Source organism: Scatophagus argus, chromosome 5 (genome assembly GCF_020382885.2).
Source record: "Scatophagus argus isolate fScaArg1 chromosome 5, fScaArg1.pri, whole genome shotgun sequence".
NCBI classification, from domain to species: domain Eukaryota; kingdom Metazoa; phylum Chordata; class Actinopteri; family Scatophagidae; genus Scatophagus; species Scatophagus argus.
In genome coordinates, this window is record NC_058497.1 from 7,873,641 (window position 1) to 7,894,985 (window position 21,345).

General features: G+C 39.3%; 2 protein-coding genes across 4 annotated transcripts; one reads left to right on the plus strand and one right to left on the minus strand.

The window, feature by feature from the left end:
- The first annotated feature begins 781 nt into the window (after positions 1 to 781).
- Positions 782 to 10,877, plus strand: tsku (tsukushi small leucine rich proteoglycan homolog (Xenopus laevis)). Of its 3 annotated transcripts, XM_046390450.1 has the most exons (4): positions 782 to 1,017; positions 1,608 to 1,683; positions 5,704 to 6,015; positions 7,624 to 10,877. In XM_046390450.1, the coding sequence occupies exons 3-4, from the start codon at positions 5,710 to 5,712 to the stop codon at positions 8,362 to 8,364; spliced, it is 1,047 nt and encodes a 348-aa protein (XP_046246406.1). In that variant the 5' UTR covers positions 782 to 1,017; positions 1,608 to 1,683; positions 5,704 to 5,709; the 3' UTR covers positions 8,365 to 10,877. The 3 variants fall into 3 exon arrangements, with proteins under 3 accessions (XP_046246406.1, XP_046246404.1, XP_046246405.1); XM_046390448.1 differs by lacking the exon at positions 1,608 to 1,683 and having other exon boundaries at positions 783 to 1,017; XM_046390449.1 differs by lacking the exons at positions 782 to 1,017; positions 1,608 to 1,683 and adding an exon at positions 3,058 to 4,927.
- Positions 10,878 to 17,048: 6,171 nt separating this feature from the next.
- On the minus strand, positions 17,049 to 20,736 carry mmp13b (matrix metallopeptidase 13b). The gene is made up of 11 exons (XM_046390373.1): positions 20,607 to 20,736; positions 20,325 to 20,435; positions 19,669 to 19,796; positions 19,404 to 19,552; positions 19,144 to 19,269; positions 18,887 to 19,042; positions 18,623 to 18,743; positions 18,286 to 18,419; positions 18,039 to 18,198; positions 17,774 to 17,877; positions 17,049 to 17,659 (listed from the first exon to the last, which is right to left on the minus strand). The coding sequence occupies exons 1-11, from the start codon at positions 20,730 to 20,732 to the stop codon at positions 17,559 to 17,561; spliced, it is 1,416 nt and encodes a 471-aa protein (XP_046246329.1). The 5' UTR covers positions 20,733 to 20,736; the 3' UTR covers positions 17,049 to 17,558.
- Positions 20,737 to 21,345: the final 609 nt, after the last annotated feature.

Here is a 21,345-nt window from a genome sequence, read left to right on the forward strand (position 1 = left end):
TCATTTTGAAATGTGTTTGGAAATGACTTCATTTTCAAAATTTCACATTTTTCCGCTGACAACAAACTGGAATGAGCCCTTTTTAAGTGAAACTAAATAAATAATAAGAAATGATAAATTCATCAATTGATTATTATTATTATTATTTTAAGTAATAAATGTAATATCAAATTACTTTACATAAACTTGCAGGCTCTGTCTTTGTTTCCGGAAACAGGAAATGTCTGGCTTTCCTGTTCACATTATTTTTGTTTAATCTGCTTCATCAAAATGTGAACCTCACGCCAAATTAAACAAACCACCGCCTTGTTGTGTAACACTGTTTTCAGCTGTTTTTTCATGTATTTTTGTGGCGTCTCCACCAGAGTGCGCACTGACAAACGGCATCAAAATCACCAATACAGGAAGTTACACGTGTGTGCCTTCAAAAATAAATGTGAGTGGGCATTCTGTAGTCTCAGAAATATAGCCTTTATGACATAGTATTTCCTGAGTAAGTTTCAGTGTGTACCCAATTTTTTCTCTCTCCTCCTTTCTTTTAAAGTCGCACTTAAGCTAGGCTAATTACCAGCTAACATAACTCCTGTCATTAAAAACACCATGGCAACAGTAGACCTAAATGACAAGAACAGGATCATAACTTTCATATCACTGTGGTACATTTACCTTATATGTTTGCCAATACAAGGAGAGAAAGCACAAACAAATCCTTAACTTTCATCTTAAAACATTTGTTTTGGGTAAAATCGACAGGAAGTGCTCTTATTTTGTACGCTGATGGGCTTGACGGTGCTACAGTGAGGCGACAGACTTTCTGGGATGGGAACAGACGAGTGCGTTCCCAGCTCTTGGCAGTTTACTGTGGCGGGGCAGACACACAGAGGGCTCTGCGGAGCTCATGTGGAACAGCAGACACACGAACCAGCGGGACACAGCAGCGCTGCGGGGGTTTGGAAAATGGGAGCGGTGAAGTGAAAAACTGGCGAGAAACGGACTGTCTGGATGAAAGACACCAAAGTAAGTCACTCGGAACAGTTTCGAACGAGAAAACTACTGCAAGTAGAGCAGTTTTATTATTCATCTTCTACTCATTCTCGGTTAGTCAGAAAGTCTCAAACTTCCGTCTATTAGCGATTTAGTTTCGGACTGAGAAACGCAGCAGAGCAGCGGACCTGAGTGGTCAGATCAGGTTTCACGTTTGCCTCTGCGTTTAAGAAACCGCCCCCGGTGTCCCGACTGAACTGACCAGACTCAAGTGTGTTGTTGCCTCAAGTTATTCAGACGGAGAAACAAGCTTTTACGGAGTGCGCAAACTCCTGTGAATGATGCGCGCCGAAGTTATGTGTGGAGTGGCCATAGTCAGCAGAAAGGGGCGGGGTAGAAGCTGTATTGACGTTATTTTGGAGATGCACGTGGGATAATTGTTGCGTGATAACTTATCTGAACAATGCCGCAGTACCGTCCTCAGCTCTCCGTCGTTTGCCACGTCCGGCTGCGAGAAATTTGATCTGCAGAGGTGCCCACTGTGTACCCCCCTCCCGTGGTACCTTCCCAGGGCATTGCCGTCCTTCCCTAAAGGATATTTTATTATTCTGTATACTTTTTAGGATATAGAAGGACGAACATCAGCTTTGAACAGATTACAGAAGTGCCACATCTGGCCAAAAGACGAGCTCAGCAAAGGTTTGTTCAGATAAGTGCTGGTTGTATAACAGAAACAGTGGTGGAAGAAGATGTTTCAGAAGTAATAGTGAAATGTATTAAATACTCAGAAGTAAAATATGAATCTATCAAAATAATATTGACTTACCTCGTTACTTAAGTCCCTAAGTATAAAGAGTCTCTACTCTTTATGCTTAAAATCTCTGTGTTATATTATTACATTTGTATTATTGGCCTATTATTACTGATAAATTCCTATTTAAGCAATGTTTTCATGTGATAGCTAGTGGAAGTGAAGCTACTTTAGCTAATTAGCTGTTGGGTGGTTTCATATATAACAGTGCATCATATTTTACAAACAGTCACAGGATTTTTTTAGGTACAGTACTTGAATATATGTCCACCACATGCTGCCTTTACTATACACGGATGTAAAGCGAAAGGTTTTGTTCCTTTTCTCATCCTTTGGTAAGTTAGACTGCTAATAGTGTTATCTCCAACCTTCAGAATCACAATCAGTTTTATAGCCACATACGTTTACACATACAAAGAATTTGGCATAAAGTGCAAATACAAAATTTAAATATACATTTGGAATTAAAATATTTACAATACGAAAACAAAGTCTTACAAAAAATTGTGTACAGAGAAATGACTGGAATTTTAGACGAGAGAGCTGTATAGTATGATACAAACGTGTGTTAGGTTCTGTCAGCTGAAATTAACTTGTCTGTCTTAAACACACGACATGACATAACAAAACGTGAGCTCATGCACCTCTCTGCCAAATACCAGCCTTAGGTGGAGCATTGTCTCATTGACAAGAGGTGATTATACAGCCATGCACTTAGCTACACATCTACTTACTCTTTCAACATCCTTTCTTTTAGCTTAGTTGAATTATACTCTGATGAGTTTAGTCATTCTTGTAAGTCTTTCTTGTAAATGTATTTATTTGCTGTAACTATAGGCATCCCTTTGCTGCCTAATTGTTTCAAAACGCCGCCTCCAACCGTCTCCTCTTCAGTGTCATGCATTAATTTGGCTTAAAAGGATTAGCATGGCTTCCATCTTCCAATTACACAGTTTCCAGCCTTCATCTTGAAGATTAAATTGGGAAAAAGCACTGCAGGTTACTGAACAAATTTAGGGCAAGATGATTCTTGACATAGGTGCAAATAAATATGTTAAATTGGAGAACTAAGCAGGTATTATGTTGTATGTTCACTCTGTCTTTTGCTTTAAAGATGCATTTAGATAAAGAAGCTAGAGAAATAACTCTTTTATGCACACTTTTTGCACTCTTCTTGTGTTCTTGTGAGCTGCCACAACAGGTGAATTTCCCCACTGCGGGATCAATAAAGTTCATCTTATCTTATCTTATCTGACTGTCGATAAGTTTATTACTTGTGGGCAATTAACTGTGCTGCTTTTATATTGGCTTTTGACACAGTAAATAATTTGCTGATAACACACAGCGGTAATTGAATTAAGTTATTACTACTGCATTCAGCTGTGAGGTTATGAGTTGTAGTTAAGCAAAAATCGTGCAATGAAAAGTAATCACTACTATACACATAAGGTGCAGTGAGGTCAATAAACTAATAAGCAACTAATGGCTGATGATCCTCAGAGGACAGCAGGGGTTGTTGGGCTGCTTTCTCAGGATAAAATGGTGTGAAAAGGCCTCTGAAAGTGACAAGGTGTTGGGGCGTGATTTCACAGGTCTTTGCCAATTGTCCACTCAGGGGGGTTCGCAGCCCTAATTGCCGTTGCCTCTGGGTAATTGCTGTAGTTTGAATGTTTCTGATTTGAAGGCAGCTCCAGCAGCAGTTTGCTGTTAGCTGAGATTTATTGGTGTGCGGTTGAGAGGAACAGCTGGTGCAGAAAGTTCACAATCCTCACTGAAGCAACAGATGGAGCAAAGGACACAGGAAAGGAAGCAGAGATGCATGGATGTGACTGGGAAACCGCATTGAAGTGACGAGCTGCTGACGGCTGTGTGGTAGGCCTAAAAAACTTACGACCACTCGGGTTTACTGGCAGTTTCCCATGTTTAGTCTGCATGTGGTTTTTCTGAGGTTTCCCAACCAGACAGATCACTTTTTTGAGGTCTGCAGTTTGCTTTAGGTGAAAGGAGAATTGGAATTCCAGAGGGGGCAGAGAAGGACTTTGTCATCATTCTTTTGGGACAGATGATGATGTGGAATATTTGCAAAAAACTACAAGTATAGCAGTTGCCTTTGAAACTTCAAGTGTAAAGTTAATAATCTGAAATCTGAGTCACACTCACTCACACACACACAAATTAAAATGCCAGTGCATGCCAGTAAAGAGCAAACCCTGTGTACCTTTGTTGTCACAAATGCAAGTGAGTGCGTCAGACCATCTCTAAAATCATTCACATGATTACACTTGTACCATCAGACACTTGTAGAATTACAAGCAGCCAGTGTAGTTAGTGAGTACATGGGTCAAAACAAAAGAAATACTGCACAGAGGTGAACAGCTCTGCTCAAGTAGACTTTGAGCCTTGGTAATCAGTCTCCACATGCTGACCCACAAGACCTATGCAGCCATGTAACCTCATACTGTTACATAAGCCAAGATAAATAACGTTAACCCTAGTTAGATATACCTGATAACAGCCGTAACTCTGGTCACTAGCTATGTTTTTACTGCACTGTCTTCAAAGATTGTTCGAATTTAAGTCTTTCTGAGGAGCAGAGAGAATTTTTATTTTACTCCTTTTTGCAGGACAATACCAACATGTATTTGTTTGAAAAGCTCAATTTGCTCAAAAAGACTAACTGAAATTTCAACATAAGTGCTTTTGGTAATGCCCTGTTTAATGCATTTTCAATCATTCAATAAAGAAATGCATCAAGATATGAGAAAAAAAAACAAGCGATACCACAATCCTGTATAAGGTCGTTCCAGGTGACAGGATCATTAATAGTAGTTTGCTGTCCACAACCAACTTAGAGTTTGGTTTAAGCTTTAAATACATTTCTTAACCCTTCATTTCATTTAACTCTGTAACACTCTGGGTTGTATCTTAAATATTCATCCGACTGTGTCATGCCCGGGTCACTTGACCATGACTGTTCATTTGTAGCTGTTACACAACTCTTAACCTCTGTCCAATCTTCGTACTCATTTGAGTTTGTGTGAGGACATATTGCTTAAGTTGAACTAGGTGAGCTGTATTCATTTATACCACTGATAGACACAGAGAGAGAACAGCTGCAACAACAGTTAAAAGGTATGAGGTTCTTGTCTGGTTTTAATTAAAATCATTGTTATTTTTATTATAAAGTGTTGATTTCACAGTCATTTAGATTAATTTATTATGTCTTGCTTGTAATGTATTTTGCTCACTGTACAAGTTTACAATTGATGATTTACTGAAAAATATCAATACATGTGTTTTTGAATGTGCTTACTTTGTTTCCTTCTGTTGTGTGTGTGTTTGTTTCTTTTTTTTTTATTTTTTAAGCTTTTTCTTCCACTGTTATTTCACAAGAAGCTCCTACAGTACTAGACCATATGTCTAGTACTGGAAAGGCAGTAGAGTTTTCAAAAGGAGAAGTGGATTTTGAATGTTTTTTCTTAATGCACTGAGGTGCTCAAAAGAAGATCATTTTTTCTATCCTTAAGATGGAAGAGGCACATTCAAAATTTCATTTTTACAATCATGCATACAGAGTAAACTAAGAAAGTGCAAATGAACTCTTTGATCAAATGAAATTAGGTCACACCCGTTGGGAAGCCAAGAGGAAGGAAAATTGGGGCTACTCAAGTTGCATGAATTAAAGCTTAAAGTCTTTTCACAGGGCACAATAAATACCTTGAAGATGGCATTTAAACAGCGACAGCTCTAAAATTTCCCAAACCACAGACCAGGTGTTCTTTGAATTAGTTTGGACAAAGTGTTCTAATCTGATCCGGTGACCGAGACCGTGCATTTTTCTCAAACAGTGATTATTTCTTGAAAGCTGCTTTGAACTTAAAGTTGAATTGAATTTGCTCTCTCTCCAGAACGTTATGGCACTCCTTCTGTGGCTTGGCCTATCGCTGCTGGCCTCTGTCCAGTCCAGCGCCGTGAAGAACTGCCACCCCAGTTGCAGCTGTGAGGTGGAAAGCTTTGGCATGTTCGACAGCTTTAGCCTGACCAGGGTGGACTGCCGAGGGTTCGGGCCCAGCACCACCATGCCCATCCCCATCCCACTGGACACGGCCTACCTAGACCTGTCGTCAAACTCCATGGGCCCACTCAGTGACACCATGTTAACTGGTCCTGGCTACACCACCCTCATTAGCTTGGACCTTAGCAACAACCATATCACAAAGGTTGGTGGAATTATATATACGGTATATATATAACATATTCTTATACACAAGAAAGAAAATATATTTATTATCCATATAAAATGTGTGCATTCTGAATTGTATTATGTGCGTTACTGGGTATCCCTAATTTTCTTTGATGTTTTAATTCACAGTCACTGGTCTCATTTACAGCATTTTAGCTGTTGAAAGCAAGACAACTTTGTATAGCCCATTTTTAAAACCAGCTGTTTTCAGACACAAAAAACTGTAAAATCACGCTTATTATAACTTACTAGCAACAAATAGCAAACAGATGAAGCTGTTTTCCCTCTGAAGTTGGTAGAAACCAAAACAAACCAAAACAAAACAGAGCTAAAAAAAAAGTCTGTCAACTGTCAAGTGTCAAGAAAAGCAACTCCATGTGACTGCTAATGTTGCTCCTCAACCCTCAGGAGTCGACAGACGCGCCGGCGCGTCCTTATCACAAGACCACTTTAAGACGACGTAGCTGCAAGACGCAGCCTCGCTGAATCTCAGTTTTTTTTGTGTCGAAAGTGGGCACTTCAAACTATATACCAGTTTTTAAATTTTGTGAATATGTCAAGTAAAACCCGAGTTATGATAAAAAATATACGCACTGTTTTTTTCATGACCATTGCCATCACGTTTGGTGCGCGTTTGGGGCGCGCATTTTATGCAAGAAGACGCAGTAAACACCAGCGCATTGAGCGCACTTCATTCAGCGCACTTCAGCGCATTTTCCCCAGTCGGATTTTAGAGTTTTGTGCGATTTTAGGTCCAGTGTGTCAATACAGTATGTCAAAATGAAAAAAACAACAGTAAATCACACTTGTGAGGTTGTGCTGATCAAAAATGATTCCAAAATGGCAAGATAAAAAAAATTCTAAGTTGAAATATAAAATTAGAATCAAAAATAGTCAACAACTGACAATTATACATGACTTCAGAGGGTTAACTGCTGGATGTGTAGGAAGCTTCTGGTTGTTTTTGTGGCCCTCAAGTGATCAAAAAAATCTTATCTACTTGTGCATTTTAACATTCTGAAGATATTTCAGTGTCATGAACATGAATAACGTAGAGCATAAGTTCTTGCTAACCCACATTCAAACACGCACACACCTCAGGCTTATGAGATTACTCTACTAGATTCTACAAGCTGATCAGGTACATTTTTTTGTGATATTAAAGGTTAACTAGTCAGCCCAAATTGTGTTTGATTGGTTAATTTTTTGCATGTTGTACAATTTTTTTTACATACATCAGAATCAGAATCAGAATTCCTTTATTAATCCCTGGAGGGAAATTCTTGAGAATTCAGCGACAAACAAAAACACCAAAAAGACCCACAACTTTCCTGGTGTGTGGTAGATAGAAGACAGTGTAGTCCAGAGTAAAAAAGAAAGTAAAGGAATCGCGAATAATAATAAAATAGTAGAAAAACAGTGAGAAAGATCGGGAGCGTCTGTAACAGGCTGCACACGTATCGACGCATGCGCACTGACATGACCTATATATGTGACCTATATATGTATTATTACCCTGTGCCTTTGTAGCTCTGATAATGTATTTTCCTCTTTGTTCCCCTCTCCTGTGCCTCCACATTTTCAGGTAAGCCCTAATGCTTTGTCCAAGCTGCGTTACCTGGAGGCTCTGGATCTGAGCCACAACAACCTGGAGAGCCTCTCCCCAAGCTGTTTCTCTGGCCTCCCTCTGGCCGAAGTTGACCTCAGCCATAACAGCTTCCAAGAATTCGACATGGATGTATTCACTGCTAAAGTCAATCGTGAACCTGTCAACATTGATCTGTCTCATAACAAGCTCGTGTCAGTGTCCACCAATTTGCATGGAAGAATATTGCACATTCAAAGCTTAAACCTGTCAGCAAATCGGCTGTTGAGTGTACCAAGGCTGGCAAGACTCCCGCTGAGGCACCTCAGTCTAGATGGTAACCCCATCACTCACATCAAGGAGGGAGCGTTCACTGAGCTGAAAGATCTGGTTAATTTATCCCTCAGTGGCCTCCATGACCTTCAGGAAATTGAGCCACACAGCTTCAAGGGCCTTCAGAGCCTACAAGTTCTGGATCTTTCAAACAATCCCAAGCTCAAGACTCTGAATCCTGTGGTTTTTACTGGACTAGAGTCCTTGCAAGAACTCAATTTGTCTGGTTCTGGTGTGGCGTCTTTGCCAAATAACATGCTTACCCACCTGCCCAGTATTAAGAGTATTAGACTGGGAGAAAACATCCGCTGCTGGAGGACCCAGAAGCAAGGACAGTTCCACCGGCAGCTGGGCCAGCTCCAACACAACGAAGTGCTGAGCTGTAATGTGGAGGGCATCGTGTTGTGAGACTGGAAATGGACCACTCCTGTAGGGGCCAGTATACTCTGTCAGAAGTTGGATTGTTGGCCGGTCAGAAAGCTTCGGAGAAACCCCCACCTCATCTTTATGACATCAGATTAGGGGGAGGCTGTGTGTGACTTGTCCGAAACCAATGATCCGGAGTTCACGCTCTCTTCACAGTGTTTTTTTTGGCACAACTATTTCAACTTTTCATATGAAACACCAAGTGCAAGAGTGAGTGAAAATGTTCTCTTATCCCCTTTTGTAAACAATATTGCACCCATGTCACTTTTGATATTCAGTGTGGTCAGACAAAACTTTTTTTTAACTAGTTTTTATAGAGAATGTCCCTTGTCCCTTCAATCCCGATGCCAGAGCTGTGCCTTATATCTGCCTTGATATGCAAAACATTGTGTTGCCCTCATTTAATTACCTCCAAGGTGAAACTGGAAAAAGTATTAAAGGTAAAAGGTAGCTTTCATAAAATCTTGACACAAATATAATTAATTCTGTGCATTTTTTGAAACACAATGCCGCAATGCATGGAGCATCTTAAAATGTAGTCTGCCCAGTGGTTCCCAACATTCTTTGTAAGATGTGCCTGCGCAGCTCTGTCTGGTCAACCGAAGAACCATTATATCAACACCAGTCACTTTCCAAATTTGTGAATTTGAATTAATTTCAAACCAGATGATATTTAACTAATAATCATACAAAAGTTGATATCAATGATATGATGTTTAAAGATTTTTTGAACTGTCAGTGTTTGGTTTAGTCAAATTTGCATTTGTACTACTACCACATGGAGTGGCAAAATTGGGAAACAATTTATCCATGATGTGTAATGATCTGTTTCAACAGAATATGTATTTTACCTAACTATTTCATCTCCTCTGATTAATTATTAGAGCTGACTCAATGTGTACATTTTTTAAATTTAAATTATTACTTTTTAAAAAGTGATTTGAATTACTCCACAATCACATCACTTCGCCCCTGGCAACAGGAGAAGTACAAGTACCCCGCCTGGTTTTGAATCACTGGTCTAAACTGATTGAGATGATTTCATGCATCCAAAACATCCAAAGCATGTTCTTATGTCATATTCTTCATTTAAAGTGGGAGCATGTTATGTTAGAGTTATTTGCACTTGTTCCAGTCAAGGTATTTTTTAATGTTTGCACCTAACACATTGCTTAACTATCACCCAATCTGATGAAAAACCTCCTGTGCATTGCTCATAATAGCCACACTGAAAAATATTTTTTTTACTTTTTCATTCGACTTTGAATGTGATGCTTTATGGAAATGATTAGGGACATTTCAGCATATTTCAAAATGCACATATTTGATTTCTAGCAGAGAGTTAGATCAGAATTTTGATTGCTAAAGTGTTACAAACTGGCTTAGCTTAGCATAAAGACTGGGAAACCGGGGAAACAGCTAGTCTGATTCTGTCAAACAAAGTCGTCTACCATCTTCTCATTAAGGATCACTAATTGACATGATATATCTTGTTTGTTAAATCCATACTTAAACCAATGTTTGCTGTTTCTTGGCTGGTTCAGTGACTTCCTCAAGTCTTGTCGTCACTGCGAGCTTTCAAGGCACCGAGCAGAGGTCCACAACCTGTTGTTTTTACACTTGAGTTACATTTGAGTTTAGTGTGCTTTAAAGAAATGAGAACTTGTTGACTAGGTGGATTTTTTTTTTTTGCTTTGAAAAGCACCTGTTTCCTACCTGTAACCCTACCTGTTTTCTCATCTAACTCCCAGCAAGAAGGCTAATAAACATACTTCCAAATATATGAAACTGTATAATCCAAGGACTAGAACGCTTTTATTTAGCACAGTCAGGTTGGAAAAGCTCCAGTATAGTCTTGTTCCACACACTGCAATGAAACCTTGTTGAGTCTAAAGATCTTTACTTGATACACCATCAACATCAGCATTTCGTTACTTGAATTTGTTTCTTTGAATACTAGCCCGTGTCTGACACCTCGTCCAATGTGTCTTGACAGTTTATTTTATAATGGCACTACGTTTGTTGTATAGCCTTTGTCAATTAGGTCCACACAGCCTTTGACATGGTGCTCACAGATCTGTGTTTTGTTTGTTTGTTTGTTTTATGACATATCACAGGAGTAAACAAGCTGTGACAAGTTGAGTTTTAGAAAATTTAAGTAATGAAGTAGTGCAACTTTCACTGACAGTGAAGTGATTCCTGTATAAACAACAGACTGGACTCTGTTGTTGTGTGAAACTTTACCTGACCTTCCTGTGGTGTTTCTGTGGATACAAGGGGACAATCGGCCTTGAGACTGCATATAAGGGTTTTTGAATGTCTGTCAATCTGTAAAGGCTTGGAGCTTGAAATTTTCAATTAAATCCACCTTTTCTGCTGGTTAATTGAAAGTCAGATGTGGCCAGTTTTCGTGTAGTAGTTTGTATTTATGTATGTATATTGTATATAACGTTTTATATATGAATAATATGTGTAATAAATTGACTATTCTCACACTTGTGGTGTGAAAGACTGCTGGATGTTCTGTTCGATATGAATGACAACAGTTGTTAGGTGTGTCAGTGAAGGAGCTTAAACACGCTGAAATCAAAGCCACATGCAGACTTGTTTGTGGGTTAAATTTAACACTGTGTTTAGCACCATGTCATGGTTCCTGTTTGTCAAACAACGAATGGTGCGTTCCTACGCACAGGACTGACTTCATAGCAGGGTGTGTCTCTCTATGCAACAAGAGGCAACCTCAGATCTCAAAGCTCACAGCTTTTTCTTCACTTTTTACACTTCGGCAACATGTTGTGTATTGACATTTTTGCTTTATTTACTTTATAGTGTGTGGACACACAGATACACACACACACACACACTTGTCTTGAATGGGCATTGAAAACAGTAAAGTGGGCATAAACTCCACGGTTTGACAGGATATCACACTACACTGGGCTGGTAACCTGCCAGTGAGACGCCTGGGAAGGCAACGAGTACAGAAAGGAGAAAAAGAGAAAGAAACAGGTTTCAGTCATGGCAGCTTAGAGAACTCCTGTGTGTATGTCCTGTACACTCACATTATGCCCTGCTCTCTGTGACACATCTTTTAAACTCAGAAACTCCTAGAAACAGCCAAAATAAGGCTGGGTAAACCAAAAGGGGATTTCACAGATCGCATGATGGTTGTTCCTGCTAAAGAATACAGAGGACCTTTGGTAGTTCTTTAAACAAGTCAAAGCCCCTCCATCTGTCTTGTATAGAGTGTATTTATGCGTGTGTATGTGTGAATGAGACTCAGTTGTCTTTGAGTGGGTAGGAGGCTGCTGAAGAGACCTCAGTGGATTGACCCCATTGCATAAAACACTACCAGATGCTTTTTTTTTTAAAACATTTTTTTGGTCGTCTAACCCCTGAAGGGCTTGCATGTTAAGTCCAAAGCTGCAACCCCCCCCCCCCCCAATTAAAAACTGCCCCATCCGCATTCTGTAGTGTCCAGGTAAATGCTTGCTATCTTGCTGTGAAATTGCAAAGATATTCACAGAATGTGACACCACAACAAATCAAGTCACACAAAAGTTGTGGTATGTATTGCTTTAGTCCCACCATTGTAGCTCCTTAAGTCTGAATGTAAAATGCAGCTTGAACTCTATGAAGTGAAGTGCTTAAGAATGTCAGATAAAGCTGAATTTTCTGTTTTCAGATCCTAATCAGAGAGCCTCACTGAATAAGGGTCATGTCCCATGTTTGTTTACATTTAAGTTTGTTCCTGTCCTGTCTGGGACACGCACAGATATGTTGAAGAGCAGCTCCAGTATGTTGATTTGCCATCTCTGGGGTACATTATATACTAGCTGACTGACTACAGTTATGTTCTGTGACTGTCTGCTGTTCTGATCAGAGAAAAGACACAATGATGAAACACACCTCTAAGATGTTTTACAGCTAGTGGAGATGAAGAGGTTTGCATCAGAGTTGGAATCAGTTGACATTTTGACCAAAATGTTCAGATTTGAAACAGAAAAGCAAACCAAGCCAAACGTACAAAGAAGTGTGGTGACATTTCACTGGAATACGGTTGCCTAACTGTTGACACAGATAGTTCATTTCCCATGAAGGCAAAGAAACAGACATGTTCTAATATGTCTGCAGAACAAAGGAAACGTAGGTGTCTTCTCTTACTAACCACTGGTCATAGGAAGAGGGGCATTAATCTGTGGAACAAGAGAGCTTTTTCAGATTGCTCTCTCTGGATAAAGTTTGTAGCGGGTCAGTTGAGACCTTGTGTGAGGTTGCAAGTCTGAACAAGATTTTGTTGCCACAGCTTTCACTGAAAGGTGCTTTTTCCTCCTGCTTTTCTTGCTCTGAGTTTATCAAAACACACCAACAGTGGAAGGAGGATTTTAAACATCATAATTAAGTTTATACTTGAAAACAACTGTTTGCATTATGGAGGTGTGGGCCAGTTGAGCAAAGAAATCTCTGCTGTGGTCTAGCTCTGAGATGTAATTACTTCAAAGCAGAGGGAAGCTTTGAACTGTGTATAATAAATTCGGGCAAGCAGAACCAGGGTGTCTTTATTAAGTGCTCTGTTCTTGCATGAACAACTATCAACAAATGTAATTTGACCTTCCCTGATAGATCCTCTGGAGGATCAAGCTATCCAAGCAGCTAATTCACTTTGCTTCAACAATGAGCCCATAGCACTCTGAACACTGCAAGGTTTTACTTTTCATTCCCAGAGGAAGTTGTGAAACCCAAAAACGTTTTCTTTTATATATATATAAAAAAGAAAACGTTTTTGGGTGTGTATATATATATATATATATATATATATATATATATATATATATATATGATTTTCTGTTCACAATGCAATACCCTGTTTTTGTATTTCCGGAGCAGCTGAAGCAGGTTTGATGTTTTCATTTGACAGCAGTGACATTGACGTACTGATGCTCTGAATGCCCTCTGGCTTGTCGTGCTGCCGTGACAAAAGACACCAAGGCACTGTGTCAGCGTACTGCAGCTCAGCACAGAGGTTTTGTTTTTCAGACAAACAAAAGATCAGCTCAGCTTGTCACAGGCCACAAAGATTGGTTTGTTTTTCTAAGAGCCACTAAAACGGTTGAAGCTTGTGCTGATGCACATTTGGTAAGTCATAAAGATGATTACATCTCTCTTGAACAATGAAAATACAACATATCAATTTAGGTTTTGAGCTTTATGTCTTTTTGAGTTTGATCCTCAGTATTCACAATGGTGCATGACTGCATGAAACCTGTTTTCTATGTTGATGGAAGTTTCCAAACTTTCATCAACATAAAAAACAGGTTTCTGTTACAAACGCATCCCGGCTTGTTTTTGTGTCAGATCTAGATTGTTTTCATCCTGTCCTCACATCTGTCTTATATATCACAGACAGCACGACTCGTCCACATGTCAGTAGCTGATGGAACAGGTTTCTGTTGTAATATTTCCCTTCACATGGCACCACTGATGCACCACCAGCATGTGAGGAAAAAACACAACAACAAGCTTATTTCCATCTTGGCTTACACTATGTTTTCACACACAGAGTAAAGAAAAAAATAAAATAAAGTTAAAAAAAAAAAAGCATATTCATACAAAGTGATAAATTGTTAGAAAAGGGAAAACCCCTTGGGTTACTGCTAAAGTTTTGTTATTTTAGCATCTTCTGTGATAAAATTGAACAGACCTTATAAAAGCTTTTTTGTAGTTTTTAAAATCTTTTGTGCAGTACAGTTTTTTGGAATGAACACTATTTAAAAAATGTAAACAATTTAAAACACTTGACACAAGAATTCTGGCTTGATCCTCAAGGATGTACAAAAGCTTTTGCTTTTTACACTCTATGGTTGGGGAAATATTTAACCATGAAATCTGCTGAGATGCTTGTTCTATTTCAGATTTCTGTATATTGCTTAGGGAAAAAAGCAACTTAATTATTCATGTTTATAAAATATAGATTGTTCTCAGCAAAGATCTTGGCTATACTGACAAAATACCAATATTGGCTTTAATCTTGTGCAATGAGCCCCTTAAGTTGCAGCTTGTTAAAAACATTATAGGCACTAACCCTGAAAGCTTGCTGCAAAACGGACACTAAAGAGATGAACTCTAAACTTTTACGACACAACTCTCTCCGGCCCTGGGTCATATCTGGTCAGGTCTACCTATTTACAGCTCAGCACAGACCACTGCCCGATTTTCTCCACATTCCAACGTCTACGTAGGAGGAAGAAACACAAACTGTGTCTTTTTGGTGAAGTACTGGCTGTTTTACAAACACTATGACTTCAGGATTTTTCTGTTGTCAACAATACACAAAGGCAACAGAGAATAAACACAGCGGCACATAAGATGAACAGACACACCTAGAATGATAACATTTATCACTATCAACAGTATCAGAGCAGTTCATTGGGGAACATAAAGTGTAACAAGAACTTTACAATCCTGATGTACCACTTGTGGGGTTTGTGTTTCAAAGATATAAAACAATGTTGTTTTACTGAAAGATTTCTTTCTTAATAACATTTCATGATTGCCCCAGAACACATGTTGCTTGCTCTCGCTCAGAAAAATCAGCTCAGTGTTGGAGTAGCAGGAGTCTTGCATCACCCTTCTCATACTGGTGGTCTGAGGAAGGAGGTTCCTGGAGGGAAAGGGATCTATCCTGAGACTGCTGCCCTTTCTGTCATTCTCCTCCATCTGGTTTCCATCAGGAGCTGCTTGGCTGGACTGTGTTAAAGGATACCACCTTTTTTTCCCCCCCTCCACTGCCATTTTTTTTCTTGACCTCTTTCTACTGTCTCTACCCTTGCTCTACATTTTTATTAACCCCAAAGTGCTGCTGTACTTTATGTCAAATATCCCCATAAAACTAAAATAAAGGACTGATTAGTTTTAATGTTTTAAGTGATTAAAATAACACAAAAAGACTAAAATGGAAAGAGGTAGTTGAGAACATTATTGTTAGTTTTCTAGCTAAAGGGAATTTGTTCCAGTCTAGCAGCTCTGATGACTGAACCACACCCAGCTAGTCTTGAGTCTTGGCAGCAGGATTTAAATTGTGTGCTCACAGGACAGTATTAAACACTGACCTGTCTCTTCTTGAAACATCAGCAAAACCCAAATCACTTCACAACCTTACCTGTAACCAGTGGAGAGGCATTAAAATTCAGTGTTTCTAATCTTTCCATTTGGCTCCAGTTCAAATCCTCAATGCTGCATTTTGAATGAGTTGAAAGAGTTGGATATGTTAATGACTTTTGACTGGGACGGGGAGAGGAGCCTGAGAATGTGATAGAAAGAGGAGACTTACACAACCCCTAGATCCACATCATAAGCACCAAGAAAAAGTCAGAGGAGCAGGGAGGATTTTAAAACATTTCCAGCACAGGCCTGGAGTCAGCTGTAACAGGATCAGTGGTTAATGCTGTTTGCCAAACACAATGAGCCCTCTTGTTTAAATGTTTCCTTTATCATACAGTTCAGTTCAAAGCACATGGACTCTTAAGTTGCAAGATAATGCGGTGGTATCATTTCTGACACATGCCAATGACATTATATTCTTTTAATTTGAAAAAATATCACTTTCAGATGAACCAGCTGTGTTTCTAAGACCCGCAGCTTAGACTTTCAAAGCCAACCTCAGCGATGACTTGTGAACCGGTGATGCAGCCTACAGCACGTAATATCTCGGAAATGAGCAAATGAGGTGACTGCTTCACTGCACTGTAATTACATCCACATGATTGGGCCTGTGGATTATGCTGCTTGGCTCAAGCTACAGCACTCCTAAACTTGGGCTAGAGATACTTAACTTACCACTCTAAACTCGCCGGCTCACACTAAACAATTTCTCGATTTTCATAATGAATCTCACACATAACTGAAATAATTGGTTTTGGGTTGTAACGGTTTGCTGCAGGATGAAGGTACTGTGTCTTATTGCTTTTTATTGATATGATCAGTACTTAGTCTGATTAAGTGTTTTTGGATTCATTATGGTCAGAGCCAACGATTTTCCACAACATTTGTTGTACTAATGAAACTTATACTGGACTCCCTCCCTCTCCTTCTCTCTCTCTCTCTCTGTCTCCCTCTCTCCCCCCTCTTTATCTTTTTCTCTTTCTTGTAAACTCAAATGTATTGAGACCCTTGGTGATGTAGAGACCAAGCATGTGGCAGTGAAATACTACATATATCTGCATATATATGATGATGTTACATTATATCTTGTGTATTTAATTATTCATCCCTTACTTCATCTCTCCCTGAACTATCAGGACTCTGGTCAAAGTAGGTAATTTACACTCATTCAAACTGTTGATAGTAGTGCTCTCTAGTGGGAATAGTAGTGAACTACATGTATATGTTACAAGTGCCATACTGAGGCAGCACCGATAAAATAAAGTTGTTCTTTCTGTCTTTATTTATGTTTATGAATGCTGAGACTAAGTCATCAGTCTGGCTGTTTTTTCACCTTTTATTTTCATCCAACAAGCAGCCTTTGAATGAGGTTATTTGGCCCGTATAACTTCCCACACAAAGTAACTACTAAATTAAAAGTTAAAAGTTTGAGTTTAAATATGTTGTCGGGAACACACAGCTTCCATGTTCTGATCAAAAACCACACAGATTGTCTTAGCTTAAATAGTTTATTTCTCTATTTTTATTATAATTCACAAAACTTAAAAAAAAATCAAAGGACAAACACATAATATATTAAACTGCTAAGATGTTTATTGAATACTGAAGTTCATAAAACAAGTAGTCCATTAATGAGACCATCTGTTACTGGCAAGAAACTTAACCTGCTAAGGATCTTGCTGTCCATAGTGAAACTTGAAGTACAAACAAATGATGTAAAATAAATAGCACTAACCTAAGGAAATGTATTTCCAAGGAATTTTCCTGCATTCTGCGCCTGACAAATGATCTGACCTACAGGTGTCCAGCACTAGTAAAAAATAAACATTTTTTTTCTAAACTTGACAAAAAACAACAACAACAAGACTGTTTAACTGTAACAGGTCGACTCTATCCTGCATTTCCCTGCTCATTCAGTGACCTGCGTCTTCCTCTGTCTCATTTATAACACGCATGCTCATGTATTCTTTGTGTGTTGCGAAGATGTGTTGTGCGCCAAGCAGCCTTTGCACTCATCAGCAGTTGAGAATGGAGTTGGTCCTCAGGATGCGAATGACCTTCCTTGAGGTGTAACTGTACTCGTACTGCGTGTGTTCATGGAAGAAATAAAGGTATCCTGAAAGACAACAGAGCAGGATAACAGTGAGGTAAAAACATATAGCTGTGGTGCTGGGGGGGGGGAAAGTATACTGTAATGATGCTAACAATGTAATCTGAAGCTTTATAATACCATAGTGATAAGCAGCAGCGTCAATTTCATCATCCATCCCAGGAAAGTCTTCCTCAATGGATCGAGGATAGCCACTGTCCATTGTCCCTGTAGCTTCGTCGTAGCTGTGGGTAACAAATAAAAAATCAAATCAAAGTTGATGAAATACAGAATTACTTGTATAAAAAATGCTTCAGTCAGTTTTAATCCTAAATTATGCTGCTTTTTTCACTTTTAAGGACTTTTAAACTTAGAATTTAGACATGTAATACTCATCACCACATACCTCCAATAGTCCTCATCAGTGAAGAACAGAGTTTTGCCAATATCTCTGATGTGCACAGCTGCATCGACTTTCCTTATTTTCTTGGGAAGCCCAAGTTTGTGTATGTACTTTGGGTAACCATCCACAAGGTTATACCCATTCAAAGCCCACATTCGGATTCCTGTTGAAACACAGAGCAGAGTTTCTATCTAGAATCTAAGAAATAGTATAAAAAAGTAACACCAGTGAATAAGTATATACAACCCACCACTAAATATGATGACTTGATCCTTCTCTGGGTTCTCGTATGCTGCGTCCACCTTGTTGGGGATGGAGGGCCATGTGGACTTGATCAGTGTCAGCTCAGGCTCCGGCATCTGCGGATGGAGACGCCAGTAGAATCTGCAACAAAGTGCAGCATGTTAGCAAAATATAGCGGAAGAAACTGCTCTGCAACATGCAAATCTTAATACAACACATGGTGAGTTATTGTTTTCAAGGAACATCAACTCTTCCTTAAACATCCTCTAATGGATATGCGTCATCAGCCTAATTCATGACGGTGTATGCCCATCTTGTTATCTACCTCACCGTTCTTACTGTACCTGTCTTTGAAGACGATGGTCTCCCCTCTGAGCTCTGTGACAGCATCAAAGCTTAACATGGGGTCACATTTGTTTGGTGCATCAGGCTTTGGCTTCACTTTCCTTGGGTCTGGGTTTGGCCCTGTGATAGAACATCAGGCATTAATGCACTGTGCAAATAAGTTTATATGCTATAAAAACACCCCGCGACCCTGACGGATAAGCGGTATAGAAAATGGATGGATGGATGGATGCTATAAAAACACAGATCGTGTATTTGCCCACCATAGAGAGCTTGAATTCCTTCAATGTCATCTTCAGACAGCGGATAGCCTGAAGCGTATGAGTACACAGGGTACATCAGGGCACCTGGGTCTGTGGAATGGGACATACCGAGGGCGTGGCCCAACTCATGGGCTGCCACTATGAACAGGTTGTAAGCTGTGGAGAAATGATGCTCAGTTAAATTCCTATTCCAATGGGCTCAGTTGTTTATAAGTGTTAATCATGGGGACAGTTTGGTGACTTATGACTTATGTTACCTGACGAATCTTTGGTCCAATGTTCATCCTCATCAAAGTGAGTGTCTCCTCCGATGCCTTTTCCGGGTGGGTAGGCATGAGCCAGCAATCCATTAGGCCCATCAAAAGGGTTGTAGTCTCCATGCTCTGCAGAGTAAAGAACAGGCAAATATGTTGAACACAATATGCTATAATGCCTATTCTTTATGACCAAACAGCTGCAGTGCAAATTCAACATTATATATTCCTCTGCATGTATATCTATCCAAAGCTTAGCATACCTTTTGTTCCAAAACTGATCATAATGTCAGCGTTGCCCTCGTGCAGCTTCTTAAAGGTCAGAGGGGTGACATCGGTCCAAACATTCAGTGCATTGCGGATGGCTCTGTCTACATCAGACTTCTTCAGATCTGGTGTATAATTCAATATCCTGAAACATCAGGGGATGGAAGACAAGACAAATGAGTGAATAAATTATAGTGGTGTTCACTTTAAGTTCAACTCTACCATTTACATTTCATGCACAGTTATCATTTTAATTCGCACCTGAATGTGACATTGTTATTTTCCCATTTGAGGTGTCGAGGGAAGTGGTTGTACTCCCCAATGTCTGGGACACCGCATCTGGCCTGCTTCATCAGCTCCAGAGTGTTGTCGTCCAGATTCCCTGTCACCTTCAAAGACAGAGGACAACAAAAGAAAATATGTCACACAAGTAGATGTTTATTGTCAAAGTACTGAGGCTGACTTAGTCCTTAGTAATATTGCACCCCTGCTGCGTGAATGAATGTGTGAATGAGTCTTGAATGCTGAACCTTTTAATCTTTAAGCTGTGTTTTGTTTTCAGGTTATATACACATCTCTGTGTATTTCACCATGTTTTATTTCAATAATAGATTCTTTATTTGGGTGCTTCGTTGAAAGTTTGTCCTGCACTGTGAATTCAACAAGGAAAACTTCTAAGATTGTTTTCTGTAATTCCAATAAAGGTAACTCAGTTCAACTCCTTTCCTACAAAAAAAGTAAAGAAAAAAGTTTTCATCTGGACCAAAATTGATGTTAAAGGTCCACAGAGTGTCTCATTATTCTCATGTCTTTTTGAACTGAGTGAAACCAACTAGGATATCAAGTCCAGCAAACAGCAATACCCTTCTCATTTACAGTACCAGCAGAACTAATAACTACTTTGCAGATCTGGTCACCTTGAGTTTAAAGAAGCTCTGCATCTCCTTGATCTTGGTCTGAAAGACATCTGATGTCTTCTGTTTTCCTTGGAGACCAGCTGGAAGGCCATAAAACTGACGGAGGTACTTCTGTTTATTGAAAGAGAAGAAAAACTCAGTGACATTCATCATGGTATGAAACATTGACGCAATTCTAAAACTCTTTGTGAAGCCTTTTTTTTCATTATTTATGACAAAAAAGTACCTTGAGGTCAATATAAAAGACTAAGTTATGTCTGAATTAGAGGCCTCGGATCTTACCTCTGCTAAAAGCCATTTGTTGTCATTGTCCTGTGACGGCAGAGGCAGAGAAAAAGAGTGAGAGAGCAGCGCCAGGAGCAGCAAAGCTATCATTGTTGTTGTCTTTGTGTTGTCCAAACCAGTCATTGGAGTCAAGAAGCTCTGCAGGGTATTTATATCGTTTTGGGCCCCGTGTTTTTTCAAAGGGGCTCAGTGATTCATGTAAAAGCACCTAGCCACTTCCTCTGTCTGTCCAGAATGTGCTTGTACAGTGCTTGTGGTTTGAGTGTACTCCTTTGAAGCCACCTAAAATGCTTTGATAAATCATTTTGCATTTTCTAAAATGCCATGACTTAAAGGTTTTGCCAATAGATTTCCTGAAAGTCTACAAGACAAAATTATACACTTTTTTTCCTTTCTTCTTTAACAAGAACAACATGACAGTCTTATCTTTTTTCTTCTTGTCAGTTCAAGAAGGGATGACACTTCTTTGGCAGCAAATACTGTGAATTTTCCTCTTGTAAGGATGTTGAATCATTAGTTATTACCTGCCCCTACACACACCTACAGTTAAAAAAAAAAAAGAAATATAAATGCCCCCACTATAAAAAGAAATAGGGAATGTAGAGCATTTCTTTCATACTGCTGCTGGTCTCATGATAGTCATTCTATGTCTTGTTATTTTAGGCGAAGGCGTTTTAAAATGTGACTAACAAACAAAAAGCAAAATTAAGAGACAGATGATGATACCTTGACATTT